The following is a 23,703-nucleotide window of genomic DNA, read 5'->3' on the forward strand; positions in this document are numbered from 1 at the left end:
GTATATAGGAGTGTAGTTTCTCAAAGCTTCAAATAACAAAAGCATTACCTATGACATCCACAAAACAAGAATGTTCGTATCTAATGATAACAGGCAACTTGATGCTTTTGATATGTACAGACCTGTCCGACTCGTTGGCTGAATGGTCAGGGTACTGGCCTTCGGTTCAGAGGGTCCCGGGTTCGATTCCCGGCCAGGTCGAGGATTTTAACCTTCATTGGTTAATTCCAGTGGCCCGGGGGCTGGGTGTTTGTGCTGTCCCCAACATCCCTGCAACTCACACACTACACATAACACTATCCTCCACCACAATAACACGCAGTTACCTACATATGGCAGATGCCGCCCACCCTCATGGAGGGTCTGCCTTCCAAGGAGCTGCACTCGGCTAGAAACAGCCACACGAAATTAATTAATTGTACAGACCTGGCAAAGGCAGGGCTGATGCTGATGTAATATTTTCTGATAAGATAATCAGTTATGAGGCGAATTACACAGAAAGAAATGTTATTGTAGCAGATGATCTCAATTTACCAAATATTAACTTGACAGAAGATGTAATTGAACAATAGAATTCACTAGAAGCATCTGGACTTTATATTCAGACCAGCATTTTATACTCTTATCATAGTGAAATTTTAATGTTTATGTAAAGTGTAATATTTTAACCATTATTGTAAAAATTGATGTGGTACTATATTTATAGTCCCATTGCAATATACTGTATGTATACTTGGACATTTCTCTATCTATTGATCAGTACCATGATATAATTTTATCTCACATAACATTTCAAGCATTTCACCATTTTATATGCACGTTACCGGTATCACATTACACATATAGCTCATTTTATTAATTCTATTAATTCACAACAAAATATTGTTCCAGGATATCAACAAATAAAAGTGTTCCTTATTTAGGCTGATAATAGGTCAGTCAGTCAGTCGGTCGGTTGGTCAGTCAGGACAAGTTATTTTATATATATACAGATAAACAAGTTACAGGATTGTGAGCGATTACAAAAAAAAGATCTCGACAATGTTGTGAGAGCATATAAGTCTCTGGTAAGACCCCAATTAGTGTATGGTTCCAGTGCATGGGACCCACACCAGGATTATGTGATTCATGAACTGGAAAAGATCCCAAGGAAAACAGCACTTAGGAGACTTGGGACTAAGGAGATGACCTGCTTGACTAAGTGGTATGTTGCATGTAACTATTCTCATGTTTAGACCCGTATTGATTTTTGCTATAATTTGCATACAATTTTAATTTTTGTTTTCCACCTATTCAATACATAATCGTTTTTTGTTGCTAGAAAATCAATTTACTACAATATTACATTAACAGGGGCATGTTTTGCTCGACATCCAAGCATCCTCAGCCTTTATAACCCTTCTCAAGGTTAAGACATAATATTATTAATTTTACTTATAACTAATTTGTACTTCATTTTAATCTTAATATTAAGTAGTAAAATACATTAACAGAAAGACATTTGTGAACACAATGAACAGATTAACATTTAAAATTACAGTGTTAAAATTGGAATAGACATTAATTCTATTAACACTGATGTCCAAAATATGGTAAATCCCAACAATAATGGAAAGATTTAGCTAAAATTCTCAATAAATTTCTTCGTTTTTACTAACTCAGTTATTAATGAGCTACTTTATTTATTCATGTCAAGGATGAAATTGGCTCATAATATACTTTCACCCCAGGCTCCAAAAATTTATGATATAGCCCTGGTTTCTTGAGTCAATGGTTTGTACGAAGGTAATATGGAAATTAACGACCAACAATTTAAGAAATCATAATCCATCCATATATTGTAGTATCATCAAGTGCATCATCACAATCTATAGATTTACCACAGTGTGTTGATGTATTTTCCTTTCATAAGTAACTATTGTTCTAGCACAGGCAGTTGTTACAAAATGGCTGACAATAATGCTTCATTTTGACAATGTGCTGTTATTGAATTCCTTGTTAAAGAGGAACTTCTTGCTACTGAAATTTACCAAGGACTTTAATGTGCATGGATGTTTTAAGTGTTAGAGATGAGTGAAACATTTAAGGATAGAAACATGAACATCCAAGATCAGCCTCGTAGTCGTGACCCTGGAACAGTTCCATTGAATGCAACATGGAAGGAGTTAACAAAACCATTGCGACATGTCACAGTAGATATTTTGTATTTTCTGACAAAATCATGCTTGTCTTATGCAAACATGTCAGGTGAATCCTTGTCGGATGATGACCTAGAAAGTAACATCTTGAGGATTGTATTTGCATAAGACATCCCACATCTGTGCAAGGTACTCTGGTCTAACTTCTTAAGGGATAACATCATTCCACTTCTGCAATGGCCTGCTGGTTTTTGCCAGATTTGTCACATGTTGGGATATGATCAAATGGTGGGTGTAACATGTATGGCTGCGACTCTTAAGAACTCCATTGAAACATAATTGAATTTTATGCCCAAATGAATATGACAAATTGTAAAAGTCTCAAGGGAAACCTGAGAAAACATGGATAATGATAATAGTAATATTTCTGTCTCCTTGGTTGAATGGTCAGTGAGGTCACCTACAGTTCAGAGAGCCCCAGGTTTGATTCCTGGCTGGGACAGGGATTTTAACCACTTATGGTTAATTCCTCTAACTTAGGGAATGGATGTTTGTGTTCATCTTAATATACTCCTCTTCATTCACACTTCTCATTCATTATTCATCTTGTATGTGTTTTGAAATATTCATGTCTTCAATACAACAATCCCTGTTGCAGCAAAGTAATGTCTCTCCACCTACATAAATATATAATTAAAGCATGCTTGGTTTGTAGCATTGTACTCTGTCAATAGGCTAGAAGCTTGTGAGCTTGGTGTCAAATGGAGAAAGTATGTTGGACAAGAAGGATGGCCAATACTGAGGTATTAGATAATGTACAGTACAAACAGAGGCAGAAGCTGCTGGAACAGATTACATAGCAACAGATCATGTGAATAGGCCATAGGCTTCATCATGGCAGTTTGATGACTGAGCTGAGTGACGGTCAACTACCAGGCAGGTGCATCCAAGGAAGACTAAAAAAAGACCTTCATGATGACATTCCTTGAGAGTGCTAGACTGTGAAGCTATGAAGAGGCAAAACATGCTGCTAAGCGTGAGCCAGCTTATCACTGGGGTAAATGAGCTGCAAGACTCAATGGGTGATATGAATAAACCGGAGACGTATCTCTTGTCTCATAAATATTAAGACATGTCTCAAATGTATATGAATAAAAAAGCGATGTCTCAGCAGTGACCTTTGCTCCTTGAGACACAACTCATTAGCGGATTCTCTCGGAGACACATCTCCAAATGTATATGAATAAATTGGAGTTTAGTCTCTCTGAATGGAGACTGGTCTCAGAATTTCTTGAGACAGCCCAGAAGGTGACTCAAGCCGATAGAATCAGGCTGAAAACGTGATGGCGGAGTTTATGATGGTTTTACAACGGAGAAGAAAATTTTATAAACCACGAAAAAATTCTCTCGAACATGGTTATAAAGATCTCCACCATTACCAGAAAGAAAATGTGGAATGGTCAGCACATTTTCTGGAGCGAATACACGAGACATTTTCATATAACGATAATGATAAAGATGATGATGATGATAGCTATTTGTGATAGGATTTACATGCATCATAAAGTCTAAAATGTTCAAAATCAAACTAGAAATATGCAAAACTGTGCAACATACAATTCAAATAATTTTCTTAGTAATTATTAAATTAATTTAATTATTCTTAATCCATTCTACATTTGTGATTTTTTCTGTACATTGACATTTTTTTTTCTATTCACAAAATACGACTAATATCTATATAAATAAAATCGTAACGACCGTGTGTCTGTACATTGATTATTTTGGCGAAATTTCTGTACAGTTATCCGTTTCAGGTGCAATAATGACCATCTGCATAATTTTTAGCTTTGGTGTCTGTTTGTCTGTTTGTTTGTCTGTTTGTCTGTTTGTCTGTCCTTCTATAACTTGAAAACTACTGGATATATTTCCACCAAACTTCATATTTAGAATCCACCTATCCTTGGGTAGGTTTTAGCGCAAATATCGTTTCTAAATCCCTGAACAGAGTGGGGATTTTTACAAAACCGAAACCGTGAATTTGCACTCCCTCAAAGTATACACAACCAAACTTAATGGAAATCTACCTGCCTTAATGAAAATTAATTTCTAAACCTTTTTTTCTCATGTGCATCATTTTGATAACAGGATTTAATAAGGGAGATATCATTAACGGACCGTTTTTCGGTACAAATCCCAGCGGACTTAACGCAAGAGCGGGTGCGTGTAAAGCGTATTTCTTACAACTTGAAAACTACTGAAGATATTTGAACCAAACTTTATATATAGCATCTATCTGTCCAAGGGTAGGTTTTCTTCATGTCTGTTAGTTAGTTTGTTTGTTTGTGTGTTTGTTTGTCTGTTTGTTTGTTTGTTTGTTTGTTTGTTTGTCTGTTTGTCTCTCTATAACTTGAAAACTACTGGATATATTTCCACCAAACTTCATATTTAGAATCCACCTGTCCTTGGGTAGGTTTTAGGGCAAATATTGTTTCTAAATCCCTGAAGTAATTGGGGGTTTATACGAAATTAAGTCCGCTGGGATTTGTATACATAACCAAACTTAATGGAAATCTACCTGCCTTAATGGAAATTAATTTCTAAACTTTTTTTTCTCATGTGCATCATTTCGATACCAGGATTAATAACGGAGATAACATTAACGGACCGTGTTTCGGTACAAGTCCCACCGCACTTAACGCAAGAGCGGGTGCGCGTAAAGCGTATTTCTTACAACTTGAAAACTACTGAGATATTTGAACCAAACTTTATATTTAGCATCCACCCCTCCAAGGGTAGGTGCTAAGGTTTATACCATTTCAAATTCCTGGAATGGATTGGGGTTTTATAGGAGACTGAAATGATTTTTACTCTCCCACAATATATAGAGTACAAGACCAACCTGACTGGAAATCGATCAAACTGTTTGGAAATCCAATTCTAATTTCTTTTTGTCATATGCATTTTTCAACGGGAGGATTAATAAGGTAGATAACATGAAAGGTCGGTTTTCAGGCTAAGTCTAGCGGACATAGCCCAAAAGGTGTTATACGTGGAGCAGATTACTTATCTATCTAGATAAATCATATCGTAACGACTGTGTGCCTGTGCATTGACTATTTTGGCAAAATTTTCGTACAGCTTTCCGTTTAAGGGGTAATAATGACCACCTGCATATTTTTAGCTATAGTTTCCTGGAAGTCCTAAATTTCACCCCCCCCCCCCCCCCCCCCCCCCTCGCCCAAAATCAAGATTGCCTCACAATCTGCCACACGAGCTGAATAATTGAAATTAAGGAAATGTATACGTTTTAGCCAGTAACCTACGGAAAACTTCCAAGATCTTTAAAAATTTCACTTTCTATGCCGAATAATATTGAAGTATAGGCAATTTAATGACTGTGCAGACCTTCGTTTCGAGGTATTTCGCGGCTAAGTCCTATCACAAAACGGATGGCACGATCTCCGTTTAATTTCGAGTGATCTACAAGTTTGGTCCTGTGATATTTTGTCGTCTCTCTCTCTCTCACTTATAGGGTAGATTTGGCTGTATATTTCGATGGTTCGTAAATTTTGTGCTTTTTACACGTGTATTACTTACTTTGACACACTTATAGGAAAGGTAGAGTCATCGAATTTGGCACGCACATTAACACGACCAATGGCTACATGCGAACCCAATTTCATTATTCTAGCTTCCACATAAGTATGTGAAAAATAATGTAAAATGATGAAAATGTACCCAGATTTCACCCCATTCAAATAACGTAACTCAATCGAACCCATAAATATGTGAGATACGAGAAAATGTTTTAACACCAAACATGTAGAGCGATAAAAGCGACGTCTGAGGGTGCAAACCGTTTGTTGGTATGATGTACCGTTTAGGAGCAGTAAATCTCAAAATGAAGGTTTGCACTTTCAAACGTGCCCATGCTTATCTGTCATCTATATAAATTGTAACTATTTGATGAATGAATACTAATTAAAATCATGAATAAAAATATATAAATAAAATTACTCAAAAACTTAATAAAATTAATAAGCATAATTAACCGAAATGTCCGTAGTATGGGCGCCAGAGTTCACCAGAATGGATCCCTCGAATTTAGATAAGAGCATGATAAACTGTATATCCCAGGGCGTGTACATAATGCTGCGTACTGACACATCTGCTGCAGGCCTTACCTAACCTCCTGAAAACGACTAATTAGGTAGGAACTGCACCTAGGTTCATCAATAACACTGATTCTAAAATAGCTACCTATATTCTCAACAAATTCCGTGCATGAGCACCTCATCAACATACAACATTATACATATAATACACACATAAAATATTGCTGGAAGACTCCATATTTACAACAATAATAATAATAATGAAAACAGTGGGAAAACGAAAGCGAGAACTAAGCTACCATTTGTAGATGGTCCGATGAACAATGTACATGTATGAAGATAAATACCCTTCAATGTCTCTATATCAATTCGACTTACCGATTCTCATAATCGGCAGTTATCACATCACACAGATACTGTACCTTGTACTACTGTGTTCACATATTTTAACACTTGTTGTAAAGATATATACACACATCTGTCGATCCGCAATATAAATTTATGGAAAGTCTGAGATAGCTTTCACCAACATATAATGCTAGGCCGCCACAAGTGCTACAATACTTAATGCGCAAGCACTCTCCACAATCAACCACTTTCCACGAACATAACAAGACTACGCTCCACGAACGTTTGAAGTCCAGTCCATTGCTGCCGTGTCACTCCAGTACCGTGTATCAGCACTACTTCCTTCCCGTACAGTGCGTCAGTTGTAGTTCTCTTATACAATGTCACTGGTTGTAGTTATCTTCCTTCTCGTTCCTTTACAATCACCTCTACAATCACCCTTACAATGTTCCAGGTTGCCGCCGTATGATCAACCTTTATAGACATAAACATCCCCCTCCTCTCAGATGATACGTCTGGATTGGTGCTTGCCAGCCAATCATGAGTGATCCTCTTCTCAAGCCCAAGCCCTGAACTACTTCTTCCTCCCAAGACAATAACAAACTCTGGGGTATATTCCATGAGTCACCAAATTTTCCTAATAAAACAACAAGCTCATCTCATCAGGCTGGGATATATACATGACTCATGAATTTCCCGACACAAGTACATCACAACAAACACTGGGGTAGCCATATGACTCATTCAAATTACCAGAGTTATTAAAGCAATGCTTTTCCCACTCGTGCAAAACAAATTACTCATACCTACATATGTGGATATCTTCCAGCTTACCAATATAAATGGCAAAATATACAAATGAAATAATAATAATAATAATAATAATAATAATAATAATAATAATAATAATAATAATAATAATAATAATAATAATAATAATAATAAATCGGATACTGACAATAATATCTATAACTTCTACATATAATTCGGGGGTGTGATATATGTACTATCACAAAATATAATCGCAACGACCGTCTGTCTATACATTGGCTATTTTGGCGGAATTTCCATACAGTTATCCGTTTCAGTTGTAATAATGACCATCTGCATTAACTTTGGTGTCTGTTTGTCGGTTTAATTGTATGAGTGTTTATAACTTGAAAAATACTGAATATACTTCTACCAAACTTGATATTTAGAATCCACCTGTCCTTGTGTAGGTTTTAGGGCCAATATTATTCTGAATACCCAAATTTACTGGGGGTTTATCCGAAACCGGAACCATGATTTTGGACTTCCTCAAAATATGCACATCCGAAATTAATCGAAATCTACAATCCTTAATGGAAATCCATTTCTAAAACTTTTGTTCTCATGTGAATTTTTCGACAGGAGGATTAATACGTGAGATATCATGGACGGTTGGTTTTGCAGGTTAAGTCCAGCGGACGTAGCCAAAATGTGTTGTACGTGGAGCAGATTCCTTATCTATCTATATAAATAAAATCGTAACGACTGTGTGTGCCTGTACATTAACTATTTTTGTGAAATTTTCGTACAGATACCCGTTTGAGGGGTAATAATGATCGTCTGCATATTTTTTGGTTTCATTTCCTGAAAGTCATAATTTTTACCGCCTTACCCAAAATCCAGATTGCAGCATAATCTGCCAGACAAGCAAGAAAATTGAAATTTGGCAAAATTATACGTCTCAGCCTGTAACGAACGAAAAACTTGACAGATCTTTAATTTTTTATCCCCGAAGAATACCAAAATATGGAAGCAATTTTAATGATGGTACAGACCTTCGTTTCGAGGTATTTCGTGGGATAAACAGGAAGTCCTATCACATAACGGATGGCACAATCTTCGTTGAATTAGGAGTGATCTTCAACCTAGGTCTTATGACTTTTTGTCGTATCTGTATCGCTTATACGTTAGATTCGTCTCTATTTCTCGATTTTAAGTAAATTTGGACTCTTTACCTATATAATTCATACTTTCAATCACTTACAGGAAAGATAGTATGATCAAACTCTACACGAACATTGGCCCACCCAGTACCCATATATGAGCCAAATGCTATGTCACATAATTATCCGAAAAGTAATGCTATGTAAGATAATCTTACACAAATTTCAACCTATTCAACGTTTCTGACTCAATCTGACCCATGAATAGATGAGATGTGAGAAAATATCATAGGACCAGCCATTTAGATCGCTAAAACTGCGCCTTACGGTACAATCCTTTGTCAATATGACGTACCGTTTAGCAGCAGTTAATCTGTAAATGAAGGTCTGCAATATTGTAAGCATGCATATACTTTCATATGTCCATCTATATATATTCATTGATGTCGATTTGTAGCGATCGAGAAAGGGTGTGTCTGCTATTGTAATCAGTACTCCCTACAACGACTTTGACTGCTGGCAGTAGGAATGGGGTCCTTCTCCAACTCCTGTGTAACTGGCAGTAGTAAGGAGGGCCTACCATTTTAATGAATAATTCACTTCTCGATTTGTCTTGCAGAAGTCAAGGGATCGTGCAGTTTCGTTCGAAAGTCCCCTACCCTATTGTGTTTGGCTCTAGGCCAGGGTGCCCGCCATTATAAACAAATGTTTCAATCTAAAATTTGACTAGCATTAGGCACAGTGGCCTGCTATTTTCATGGAAACTCACTAATTCTGTGTGACTGACAGTAAGCTGGCTGGCAGCAGTAAAAAGAGCCTGTCATTGTGATGATAACTGCACAACTCAATTTTGACTGGTGGTAGGGAAGTTGCCTGCTATTATAATAAAAACTCCTCAACTGTAATCTGTCTGAAAGTAGGAAATGGGTCTGTCATTGTAACTAAAACTCCCCAAATCGATTGTGACCACGCAGTAGGCAATGGGGCCTGCAATTATAATGTAAACTTGCCAACTCGATTGTGAATGGCAGTAGGCAAGTGAGCCTGCCGTTACTATCACAACACCGCAACCCTCACTTTACATTGGAAACAACGTATGGGGACCTCCCCATGCTATTTCTCGGATAAGGCTAAGAGACATGCAATTTTAAAACAATCTCATGTACTGCACGCACAGTCTTTACGTCGATATCCGTATACAATGTAGAATACCATTGCGAAGCATGGGTACATTTGCTAGTTTTATAAATAAAATTAATTCACAATCACGGAAAAGGCCGAAACAAAACATAGCTATGTTTAAGATATGACTTACAGTTATTCAAGGTTTTCATTATTCACTTTGTCCTGCTCCTTAGCTGAATGGTCAGCGTGTTACTTTTCGGTTCAGGGGGCCCCCGGGTTCGATTCGCTGTCGGGTCAGAGATTTTAACCTTAAATCCTCAACATTCCTGCAACTCACACACAACACTATCCTCCACTACTATAACACGACAGATGACACCCATCCTCGTCGGAGGGTTTGCCTTACAAGGGCTGTACCAGGCTAGAAATAGCCACACGAAGTTATTACCTATTATTATTATTATTATTATTATTATTATTATTATTATTATTATTATTATTATTATTATTATTATTCACATTTTGATATCTGCAAGGATATTTTTTCAAGTCTGAAAATTATCGCTCTCTATCACATGTTGGCCAAATGGTATTGAACGAATGTGCGAGTATCTTTGGTCCTGATGAAAGCTATCCCATTTACATTTAAGTGCTGCAAAATTCCCTGCCCATGCCTTTTTCGATTGCACTGTTTCTAAGTTTATTTAAAAGTTTCAACTGGCGGCTCGTGCCCTTGAAAAAAATATGCTGTAACTGGTTTCACAACATTTAACAGATTCGCATAATGACGTTATTCGGCCAATGATTTGCTGCCGCTATGAGTGCTGCTCTTTCTCAACCATCGCACCAAAATCTCACTTGCGCCGAATACTACGAGGGAAGCATTTGGTTTGGATCAGACAGATTTCGATGAAACTTCCATGAATTGTCAATCTACCTGTCTTAAATTTATTGCTGATATTCACTTCGTCATAAAATCAACGACATTGTTATAATTAATTGCTAAAGAACAGCTGGGTGGTTTGCAGCTGTATTGACCTCGCGCATGCACTGTAGAAATGCACTGATAGTTCTATTTTAAAGTTACAGTACATTAAACAGTGCGCTATAGAGTGAAAATTAGATTTTGACAACATGAACAGAATGTCTTGTTCGTCAAACCCATTTTACTAACATGCACTGTATATTCATATTTCAAAATATTAGGCTTTTAATACTTCTTTGTCGTTTACAATTGAGGCTAAAATATGTAATATGAAATCCTCGTCATTTGTATATAAACTTGCATGTTATAAATAGCCTTAAACTTTCGGATTCTTGTTGAGAGTGATTCATTTTGTAACACTGCGGGTAACCTATATAACAACGTCAATCATGCAGCAATGTTCTGATGTCTTAATTGACCATCCTACCATGTTTCATTGAAATAGCTGCCATCTACACACCACGTTCCATTTAAAACTGGAGCAAAAATTTACTGTCAATAAATACTGGTACGAAAATGTTATTTCACGGCAGAATGGTTATCACCATTGAGTTCCGGATGTCTTAGCTCATCATGTTACTAAGTTCCATTGCAATTTGTCCGGTCCAAATCAAACAACTCCCTTGTTAGTTATATTCGTTAATGAATATGGATAGCATTTTGTATTATTTCTATGTTTTGAAGTTTGAAATTTAGACAGTTTATGCAACAGTATATAGGTATTGGTTGTATATTATATACCGGGTGAGTTGGCTGTGTGGTTAGGGGCGCGCGGCTGTGAGCTTACATCCGGGAGGTAGTGGGTTCAAGCCCCACTGTCGGGAACCCTGAATATCGTTTTCCGTGGTTTCCCATTTTCTCACCAGGCAAATGCTGGGACTGTACCTTAAGGCCACGGTCGTTTCCATCCCACTCCTAAACCTATCCCATCGTCGCCATAAGACCTATGTCGGTGCGACATAAAACAAATTGTAGAAAAAGTACATTATATGCAGAAACACCCCTAGCTATGCACAGGTATGATCAATAAACTCCTCATATTCGTGAAGAATGAAGTACGAAGCGTGTTTAAAAAGTGTTTGAATGACTTTCAATGACCGCAGAAAATTATGCATTTCTATGTGGATCCTGAATGTGATGATAAATACAATGTAACTTCTTACACAATATCTTGAAGGAAACTTACAGGAAAAGAAACCTTAAATCAGTCGTTCCCAAGCTGGGGTTCAAGTATACCAAGTGTACGAGCCACTACGTTTATGTAAGCCTAGAAAGAATTGAAATAAGAACTAGTGATTATTGAATATGGATTAATACAAAAGGTAGCCTATAGTTTGCAGAATAGGCTCCCAAGTTAAACATAACTGAAGAAGAAGAAAAGTCTGTCAAGAACTATTCTAAATGAAAAAAATATCGGTGGGTGTTCCATTTCGGTTGTACTTGTTTGTTCTGCTCTTTTCTCCCTTTCGTGTAAAAGATTTTCCATTTGCAGTTGCAAAATCTATTTTTGCACTGAAATGAGTTCTTCTGTTTTTTTTTAAGAACATACTGTCACTTTTCAATCTTTTTCGCTTGTAAATCTAACACTTTCATCTGTTCCAACAAAACCACTTTTTGTAGTAATTCACTCGTCAGCTGACAGATACTAGAGCCAGTGTGCGAGACTTATATCAAGCGGAAGGAGACAAGTCTCGTTAGCGAGAAACAAACTTTATTCATATACATGACGAGTTCTGTCTCGCAAGTGACTTCCGTCTCAATCTTCCTTCGAGACTTGTCTCCGAGTTACATCTCATTTTTATTCATATCACCCAATATCTCACAATGACAAGTAATAATGAACATATCAGCTAGTTGACCACAACTGTTGCATCTGTCCCATTGTGGTAGGATATTAATGAACAGCAGTAAAACAGATGAGGAAGAAAATAAGAGAGAGAGTGAGGTTTTCAGATGCATGTTTAAGGATATGATAGTTTAATCACAGAAGAGTTTAAGGAAATTATACTACTAGATAATGTTAGAACTACATTCTCCATAGCCCTTCTTGGGGTAGGCTTTCTTGCTATGGACTGAGACAAGAAGTATGCTGCTTAGTCCCCCTGTGGGTGGGGGCAGTAGAATAGCACCCACGTCATCCCCTGCCTGTCGTAAGAGGCGACTAACGGGAGATAGTAGGTTCGAACCCCACTGTCGGCAGCCCTGAAAATGGTTTTCCGTGGTTTCCCATATTCACACCAGGCAAATGCTGGGGCTGTACCATAATTAAGGCCATGGCCGCTTCCTTCCCACTCCTAGCCCTTTCCTGTCCCATCGTCGCTACAAGACCTATCTGTGTCGGTGTGACGTAAAGCAACTGGCAAAAAAAAAAAAAAAAAAAAAAAAAAGGGGGCGACTATAAGGGGCCTCAGGTGCTCTGAACTTTGGAGCGTGGGTTGACGACCATGGGGCTCTCAGCTGAGTCCTGGTATTTCCACTTACTTGTTCAAGGCTCCTCACTTTCAATCTGCCCTATCCAACCTCCCTTGGTCAACTCTTGTTCTTTTCAGACCCCGACGGTATTACGTATGGAGGCCTAGGGAGTGTTTCATTTTCACGCCCTTTGTGGCCCTTGTCTTCCTTGGGGTGATAACTTCATTTTTTGAAGTGTCGAACCCCTTCCATTTTTTATCTCTGATTAGTGTTATATAGAGGATGGTTGCCTAGTTGTACTTCCTCTTAAAACAATAATCACCACAACCACCACCACCACCACCACCACCACCACCACCACCACCACCACCACCACCACCACCATGCTGCTTAGATGAATGTCACATATTTTAGATTATAGGTTGTCAGACAAGCAATAACCAACCTTGTAGTATAGAGGTAGCATACCTGCCTCTTATCTGGAGGCCCCAGGTTTGATTCCCAGCCAGTCCAAGACATAACAATCCCAATTACTCCTGCGGACATTCAGAAGATGATATGGGAAAAGGTCCATGAGTAACTGCCTTTGGCAAACTAAATAACAGATATCTGGCATCAGGATAGAACTGTCATTCCAATAGCAGTGGGAGTATTAGAACAAATTCCCCATCAGCTGTATGATGCACTTCATCAGTTAAACTTTCAGAAGAAAATCAACACTGAGCTGCAGAAGATAGTGGTTTTAGAAACCTGCAGTATTGTGAGGAAAATGCTGAATAGGAATTTGAAGGATCCATAACTGAAGAAAATCATAAGATTAATAGAGTTTCAGCAGGCTTTGATAGTAATCTCAGGGAAACCGGAGAAAATGTAGATAATGATAATAACATACATACATACATACATTATCATTATAGACTATTATGCCTTTCAGCGTTCAGTCTGCAAGCCTCTGTGAATTTACTAAACGTCGCCACAATCCTCGATTTGCAACTAGTGTTGTGGCCTCATTTAGTTCTATACCTCTTATCTTTAAATCGTTAGAAACCGAGTCTAACCATTGTCGTCTTGGTCTCCCTCTACTTCTCTTACCCTCCATAGCAGAGTCCATTATTCTCCTAGGTAACCTATCCTCCTCCATTCGCCTCACATGACCCCACCACCGAAACCAGTTTATGTGTACAGCTTCATCCGTCGAGTTCATTCCTAAATTAGCCTTTATCTCTTCATTCCGAGTACCGTCCTGCCATTGTTCCCACCTGTTTGTACCAGCAATCATTCTTGCTACTTTCATGTCTGTTACTTCTAACTTATGAATAAGATATCCTGAGTCCACCCAGCTTTCGCTCCCATAAAGCAAAGTTGGTCTGAAAACAGACCGATGTAAAGATAGTTTCGTCTGGGAGCTGACTTCCTTCTTACAGAATACTGTTGATCGCAACTGTGAACTCGCTGCATTAGCTTTACTACACCTTGACTCAATCTCACTTACTATATTACAATCCTGGGAGAACACACAACGTAAATACTTGAAATTATCGACCTGTTCTAGCTTTGTATTACCAATCTGACATTCAATTCTGTTGAATTTCTTACCTACTGACATCAATTTAGTCTTCAAGAGGCTAATTTTCATACCATACTCATTGCACCTATTTTCAAGTTCCAAGATATTAGACTGCAGGCTTTTGGCACAATCTGGCATTAAGACCAAGTCGTCAGCATAGGCCAAACTGCTTACATTTCCACCTAACTGAATCCCTCCCTGCCATTTTATACCTTTCAGCAGATGAACCATGTAAACTACGAACAGCAAAGGTGAAAGATTACAGCCTTGTCTAACCCCTGTAAGTACCGTGAACCAAGAAAATTGATAATAATAATAATAATAATAATAATAATAATAATAATAATAATAATAATAATAATAATAATAATAATAATAATAATAATAATAATATATCTGATTCCTTGGCTGAATGGCCAGCAAAGTGGCCTTCAATTCAGAGAACCGCAGGTTTGATTCCTAGCTGGGTCAGGGATTTTAACTGCTTGTGGTTAATTCCTCAAGCTCAAGGAATGGATGTTTGGGTTCATATTATTAAACTCCTCTTCATTCACACACAGTATATAATTAGAGCCCGCATTTTTATGTAATATTAAAGTGTGAAATATGTACATTTAAATACCAATGAAATACATATTATTTGTAAAATATGTAATATTCATAAAATATGTACAGGTGAATGCATAAGTCTTTTCCGGTTTCACTAAGAGATGCCGCCAGCAAACAGTATGCAGCATATGAATTTGACACAAATATCAGTTTGTTCATCTGACATTAATCTACCAACACACACAATTTGAGTCCGTCAAACACTAGCGTCTGTGTTGTATCGTTCAGTGATCATGTCGACGTTTGCGCCTGAAAAGGAACATTTGTGGCATGCATTGATTTTGTTATTTAATCAAAAGAAAAAGGCTGTGGAAAGTCATCATTTGCTGGTAGAAACATATAGGAAACACGCTCCATCAATTAGACATGTGAGAGGTTTCAACAATTTAAACATGGTTATTTCAATGTGAACAACAGTGCGCTCTGGTAGAACACAACAGTGCGAAGACGAGCAAATGCAGGTGTTACTGGATGATCACCCAACTTAAACTCAACGCTATCACCAGCAAATGATTAATTCAAATCACGCATTGATCGAAAGACGACCGGAATGTTCCAGAAGACATGGCAAAGTGATTTTCTTACACGACAATGTGCCGTCTCACACAGCAAAACCAGTTAAAGACACCTTGAAATCGCTTGGATGGGACATCCTTCCTCACTCGCCGTACTTCCCCAACCTAGCGCCATCTGACTATCACCTCTTTTCATCAATGGGGCACATGCTCGCAGGCAGCAACTTCAGCAATTTCGAGGAAGTTGGAAAATGGCTCGATGAATGGTTTGCCACAAAAGACAAGCAGTTTTTCTGGCATTGTATTCACAACTTACCTGAAAGTTGGTTGAAATGCGTAGAAGCTGGTGGCCAATATTTTGAATAAACAAAAACTAAGTTTCCTTTGAAAGTTATGCCTTCAGAATTGAACAATATTTTGGCACCTGAAGTTTGTTCCATGGAATGTTTGCAGCTACTATTGCCTAGTACATATCTTTAAAAAAAAAAAAAAAAACTCCATCATTGTCCAGTCCCAAGTCCAGAATGGGAAAGGAGGAGGGTTGGCTGGTTTGGCAACCAGCTGTAAAAACTGCTAACGCCAAGTGTCGAGCAGCGGTAAATGACTCGACCCCCGGTATAGGCCAATGGCTTTGGGCAGATGAGCCCCTTTGGGTGGGATGATGGTCCACTCAGTGTAGGAAATGACACTGGAACCCATCCTCTCTGTATCTGGCCCAACGGCAAAACGGACGGAGGAAACTCCTTTTTGTGGTTCTCAATGGTCATGAAGGCGGATGAGGTCATGTCAGACAGACTGGCTGTGAAGGCATAACTCATTGGTACTTCGAGTCTGTAGCAGTCCGTTGCATTCATTGCATTTCATTTGTGCCGCAGGGTATAGTTCCAAGATCATAGTGTGAGGGTCACTTTCTTGCAAGCTGCGATCCACCTTAAACAAAATCCTGCTTGTGGCACTTTTTCCTGCTGTCACGCCCTTCAACTCAAGTCCAACGGCAATGGGATAAGGATGGTGGAGGCCGGTTTAGGGGTGAAACTGGAAGCCTCTAGTTCGGACCTGCATGTTGGCAGCAGATGTGTGATGGTCGTCTGTCTGAGACCCCGTGACTACTCAGGAACTTGGATCTGCATCTGTGATTGGGCAGGCCTATTTAGGATCACTGCTGCCCACCCTGATTGGGGAAGGCCCTAGAAAATGTGGGCTAAACATCGGTAGTCACACTCTTAGCCGGCTGGGAGGCCGCACCGAGTGGGTCACCCCTTATGCAGTCAAAAATGAAGATTACCAAAACTTTGATTATAGGAACCTGGAATGTTCGAGCCTTACTTGATTTGAAAGACAATTACAGACCTGAGAAAAGAACAGCACTTTGTCACCCATGAGCTTGGATGAATGAATATTGATATTGCTGCCTTAAGTGAAACCAGACTGCCCAGCGAAGGTTAACTTACAGAGTTTAGCTCAGGTTACACAATCTTCTGGGAGGGAAAAGATGAGGGAGAACACCGCATTCATGGTGCTGAATTCGCTGTGAAGACCACATTGGTGAATGATTATCATTTAACTCCAACTGCTATCAGCGAAAGAAATATGTCTCTCCGAATCCCACTCTCTGGAGCTAAATCTATGACACTCATCTCTGCATATGCTGGATACCTTGGATGCAGATGTAGAAGCTAAAGACCAATTCTACAACCTGCTGAGCACTACCATCACCAAAGTGCCACCAAGAGACAAGCTCTTACTACTTGGCAATTTCAACGCCAGAGTTGGTAATGATCACCAATTATGGGGCAATGTGATGGGAAAACATGGACTTGGCAACTGTAATCCCAATGGTCTACTGCTCCTTGGTCTATGTGCTGAACATGAACTCTTTATTACTAATACTCAGTTCCACCTGCCTAATCGCTACAAGACCATTTGGATGCATCCTCGCTCAAAGCACTGGCACATCCTTGACTCCCACTATCGGCAGCCCTGAAAATGGTTTTCCGTGGTTTCCCATTTTCACACCAGGCAAATGCTGGGGCTGTACCTTAATTAAGGCCACGGCCGCTTCCTTCCAACTCCTAGACCTTTCCTATCCCATCGTCGCCATAAGACCTATCTGTGTCGGTGCGACGTAAAGCCCCTAAAAAAAAAAAAAAAACATCCTTGACTATATCATCACCAGCTAATGTGATAAAAAAGATGTCCTTGTTACAGGCCCACAATAAATGTCGATGACTGCTAGACAGATCATAAGCCTCTTTTTTACCGGATGAGAACTTCAATCTGTTGCAAACCAAACAGACATCCACAACCTGCCCAAAAAGAAATTTGATATTTCTAAACTTCAAATTGAATCAATTGCTACGGATTACAGAAACGCAATCTCAAACAAACTGGCTAGTCATCCAGTCAACAGTGATAGTACGAATCAGGAGTGGGCCCCGCTTCAGAAGGTCATCGCTGAGTTAGCTGAGGAAACAATTGGTTTTGTGAGGAAAAAACGACAAGACTGATTTGATGAAAATAATGAAGAAATCAAGTGTCTGATCAATGCCAGACGGGAAGCCCAATCTATCTTTCCTTCAAGATCTGTCTTCAAATGTGAAGAAATCACATTTCTTGGAACTTAAAGGAAAATGTCAGGCACAAATTAGGGAAATCAAGAATACCTAGTGGCAACAAAAAGCTGAAGATCTGCAAAGACTATCTGATGCACGTGACCTGCAAAACTTCTATGCTGGCATAAAGGAGATATCTGACAACTTCATCATTTTAACATAATGGAGAAATTTTAGAGCATTGGAGGAACATTTCTCTGCGCTTCTAAATCATACCTCCAGTGTCACTGAGGACTTTCTTTGTAATGTCCCTCAGCAGCCCCAACAACCATGGATGGCAGTTCCACCCATATACACAGACTACACCAAAGTACTCAATCAACTAAAACCAAGGAAGGCTCCTGGTCCTGATAACATCCCTCTGGAACTGATACAACATGAAGGTATACCCTTGAAGACTAGAGACTTTTCAGACTCATCCCCTTGATTTGGGAAACTCGAGAAATACCTGATGACTTGAAGAATGCTACCATCATCACTATCTTTAAGAAAGGCGATTGTAGCGAATGTGTGAACTACCGTGGTATATTGCTTTTGTCAATTGCAGGTAAAATTCTCGCAAGAATTTGATTAAAGCAGCTCCAAGTTATCTCAGAGAGGATTTTGCCTGAGTCTCAATGCGGTTTACAAACCTCCAGAGGCACAACAGATATGATCTTCTGTGCTAGACAGCTTCAGGAAATATGCAGATAGCAACAGCAGCCTCTGTATTTAGTTTTCTATAATCTGGAAAAAGCCTTTGATTCAGTATGAAGATCTCCTTTGTAAGAAGTATTGAGACATTTTGGATGTCCTGAACGTTATTGGTTATTGGTTCAAGCTCTTCATGATGGCATGTCTGGACAGGTTTTTCATGGTAACTCAGTATCAGATTCGTTCCCATTGAAACAAGGCTGTGTGCTTGCTCCTACACTCTTTGCACTGTACATGGCTGCCATACTGCATGAATCATCTACAAACAACTTATGCATGGAGATTAAGTTTTGTTTTGATGGAGGCCTGTTCAATCTGGCAAGACTTCGCTCACAAAGACATACTCTGGTTACCAGGGTGACAGAACTGCAGTATGCTGATGACACCGCATCTCCTACTCTAACAACTGCAGAACTACAACAGGCAGTCAACTGCTTTAAAACTGCATGTGATCACTTTGGTCTTGCCATTATCGTAAAAAAAGCAAAGGTACTTGCACAACCTGCCCCAGGATTGACTCTTCCTGAGTTCAGTGAGTTCAGTATCTCCATCTTAGACACAACACTGGAGCAGGTTGATCACTTTTCTTATCTTTGTAGCATCTTGTCTAAACGGTGTACCTGCGAACAAGATGTTGATAAAAGAATTAAGGCTGCTCATGCAGCATTTGGATGGTTAATGCACAGAGTCTTCATGAATAACAACCTAAAACTGCATACCAAACTCATGGTGTACAGAGGTGTTGTCATTTCCAGGCTACTCTGCCGTTGTGATATCAAAAAACTTGAGTGTTTCCACCATCAAAAAATGAGATATATCTTGAATATTAAGTGGGAGAACTATGTGACCAACACGGCAGTTCTCAACAAGGCAACAATCATCGTTCATCAACTGAGATGGTTAAGCCATGTTCACCACATGAATGATATCAGGCTTCCCCGCCAAATTCTTTATGGTGAACTTTGCTCCGAGACCTCATGGAGCCCCTCTTAAGCATTTTTAATGACCAGCTGAAACACATCTAGAAGACAACTGGAATAAATATACAGACATTGGAAAAATGTACTGTGGACCATTTACTGTGGTGGAACACTATATCCACTGCTGTCAACTTGTTCGAAAGAGAACACTGCAGACATCAAGAGGCCAAGCGACAAGCAAGAAAGCTCTGTCAGTTACAACCCCGCCCTCCTCCATCCATTCAGTGTGATTTGTGTGGGCGTATGTTTTATGCCAAGATTGGTCTGTTTAGTCATCGCAAACACATCCATAAACTGAGTTGATCTGATAACCTTATGCAGGAAGAAGTTATATATACTCAGATCGAGTTACAGCCAACAATCTTTAAAAACCTTACTTTTTGAACCTGACTATCCCATTTCAGTTGAGAGTACCTGCCTAGGAGACACATGATGTTTATTGCTTGTGTACGATGCACTACATAAATTTTGGCCAAGTTGTGACTTCATGGAACACCCTATAGTTTTGCTACATACTTGGCAATTTACCACTTTCCTGTCTATTGTAAAACTTTCCTCGTACTTGACCGTGATTTTAGTTTTCACTGAGGACTAAATGTAATTTGAGCTGTTTCTAGCAAGCCCGCTTCACATAAGTTAACAGAACAGAATGCCATGCTCCACAAAACAATACCTCACACCCAGGTATATTACTAACTAAACCTTTATTCTTTACCGTTGAAGTATACAAAAGAACATCGATGGATTCACATTCATTTTCAGAACACGAATGGAAATGTCCAAATAGGGGGAAAAACAAAGTGATAACAGTCCTTCAGGGTGGATTTTGATCACAGTTGAAGAGCTTCAGTATGGTGTATATCCTCCATGAGCATTTATCACAGCTTGGCACCTATGTGGCATGCTCCGTTTAAGTCGACGGAGGTCACGTTGCTGTATCAGGTTCCATTCTTCAATGAGAGCCTGCTCGAGGTCTTGGAGAGTCTGTGGTGGAACAGGAAGCCCACAACACTTCTATCAAGCCTATCCCATACATGCTCAATAGAATTAAGATCGGGACTCACTGCTGGCCATTCCATCTCTTGAATGTCCAGTTCTCGCAAGACAGCTTTGGTGATGCGCGCTACATGAGCCCTGGCATTGTCATGCATGAGTACAAATTCAGGGCCAACACCGTATGCAGCAACCAACACATGCTGTAGCAGTATCTGCTCGATGTACCCCGCAGCGGTAAGATTACCACGGACGATGACAAGATCCATATGGCCATCAATACTGATCCATCCCACGCCAACACAGAACTTGTCCAAATCTGTCGCATTCCTGGACAACATTTGGCATGTACTGTTCACCACGGCGTCTTCATACACGTTGACATCCATCACACTGTGTCTGGGGAAATCTGGACTCGTCTGTGAACAACATAGGTTTCCATTGGCGAAGTTGCCAGTTGATATGGGTGCGGGCAAACAGAAGGCAAGCTGCGTGATGCTGCTGCATTAAACGGGGCACTCAAACAGGATGTCTGGGTCATAAAGACACTTCTCTTAACCTGTTCCTTACTGTCTGGTCAGACACTGTGACTCCATTGATCCTCCTGAGGTCTTGTTGCAGTTCTCTGGCAGTTGCTGAACGACGCCGCAATGCACAGATGGTCAGATATTGGTCATCCTGTAAGGTTGTCATGCATCCACTAACTTGTCCAACCCTCCTTGTGAACTGTCCTGTCTCATTGTAGTGATTCCACAAGCATTGAATAACTGATGGAGAGACACTGAGATCCACAGCAACACGACGAAAAGTCCATCCTTCCAGGATCAAAGTGATGGCCCTTGTGATTTGAACCTCGTTAAGATGTCTCATGGGATGTGCTGATTTACGTACAACATGCTCAAATGACCGCGGTAGTCAGCGTACCTCACAACGACACACGGACACACCGCTATTCACTTTGTTTTGAGAAGTCACCAAACGGTTTAATACATGGCTATGCCTACAGATGGAGAATAACTTCGATTTGACATACCCTGAGTAGCTAAGGTCTCAGGGTATGCTGTGCGACCATTGGCATCCTATCTACCAAATTAACGTTTACATACTAGATGTTACAAATCATGTTCCCCTGACACCCTACCCGAACCCCTAACTAATAGCCTACTTTAAATTTGTAACAAAGGTTAAATGACCAGTGAAAGGCACCTAGCCATCCCAGATTCTGAGGAAGGATTAGTACTGTGTTATGCAGTTGAGGCACTCAGACCTACTGTATTTCACAGACAAAGGGATAAAATCCCAGTTTTAAAGGGACTATTCTCTAAAGCCAATTGTAGCAATTGAAATATATTCTATATGAGATGAAATTTGCTAGTTATTTTACTATAGTCTGAAAATTAAACAAGCTGACACAATTTTTAGGTTTTTTAAAAGTGACTATCTTGATATGTACAAAATTGTTATTCTTCATATAATATGTAAAACTATGTCAAATGGAACATGGGTATAACCATATCAGAACAACAATTTGCCACCATTTCTTTTATCAGTAGTCTACAAGTAGGCCTAAAGGAATGGAAAATATAATTCCATAGGAATCTGGGCCCTATATATTACACTATCACCCACCACAGACACATGCATTAGTGAATACACCTGTCATTTCAAGCAGGGTAATAAATTAAGCAATCTATAAATATTTTAGCAACAGATCATATTGATTGTCCTTTTTTTTTTCCATAACTAGAGTGATGAATATTTTCAAGGCAAATCAGGTAAAAATGAAGACATTATTCAGAATTTGTTTAATTTGTAATGTGTTATTTTGGTGGTTTAATTTGTCTCATTAGGAGAAGACTAATAGAATTAATCGTTTCCTGAAATAATGAATATGGAAAAGTGTGTGTATGGTACTGTGTAAGTTTCTCTTCAATTCTTTAATGGAAGTCATATTTCATGTTTCAGGATCATTGGTAACCGCCCTAACACTTACACTTTCACGAAGGCTCTAGCTGAGAGTGTGCTGCTTACAGAGAGCAAGAACCTTCCAGTGGCCATTGTCAGGCCCTCTATAGGTAAAATTAATTCATTATTACTCACAGGAAAAAATATAATAGAGAGTCATTCATAGGATACTTAACCCTGGAATAGCATTAATGGCAACATCATAATGTACATACTAAGAAATCACTCAATATCGCATCTACTTAACCTGATTTCAGCCAAGTGCCAGTATAGTTCTGTCTCTACTAAAGTTTTATAATGTGTGTGTCTATGCAGGGCCACTTTAAAAAATGGGGGAAGAAAAGTGGTCATTTGTTGGGGGGGGCTAGGATTTCAAGGGGCCAGGAAGTTTAATGAACTAATTATATTATATCTAATAATTATTAGAAGCAACCTCATCTCAAATATACCCTAAACATGTGAGCAAAAGAGTAAAAGATGAACTAAAACACCTCAAATATACAGTCAATAAATCTGGAAACAAGTGCTTTCCACTTGCACTCTATCAAGCCAAGCTCCGGTCTATATTTCTAAAACTGTACATAACTGTAAGATTGCTTTGCACCTTGCCAATTTTATAACTTCTGGTGAAAGAAGTTTCAGTAAACAGTCCCTCACAAAGAATCACTTTAAGATCCACTTTTGGAGAATAGAAACTGAACTATTTACCTAGTTTGCTGGTAGAACATGA

General features: G+C 39.1%; 1 protein-coding gene across 5 annotated transcripts in view; it reads left to right on the forward strand.

Moving 5' to 3' along the window:
* The window catches only part of LOC136856816 (putative fatty acyl-CoA reductase CG5065), a 220,612-nt gene that overhangs the window by 138,562 nt on the left and 58,347 nt on the right, over nucleotides 1-23,703 (forward strand). For all 5 annotated transcript variants that reach the window (XM_067134952.2, XM_068224972.1, XM_068224973.1 and 2 more), the window contains one exon: nucleotides 22,974-23,083. In XM_067134952.2, coding sequence (XP_066991053.2) covers nucleotides 22,974-23,083 — 110 coding nt within the window. The remainder of the gene's footprint in view (nucleotides 1-22,973; nucleotides 23,084-23,703) is intronic.

Source organism: Anabrus simplex, chromosome 1 (assembly GCF_040414725.1).
Source record: "Anabrus simplex isolate iqAnaSimp1 chromosome 1, ASM4041472v1, whole genome shotgun sequence".
In the NCBI taxonomy this organism is placed as follows: domain Eukaryota; kingdom Metazoa; phylum Arthropoda; class Insecta; order Orthoptera; family Tettigoniidae; genus Anabrus; species Anabrus simplex.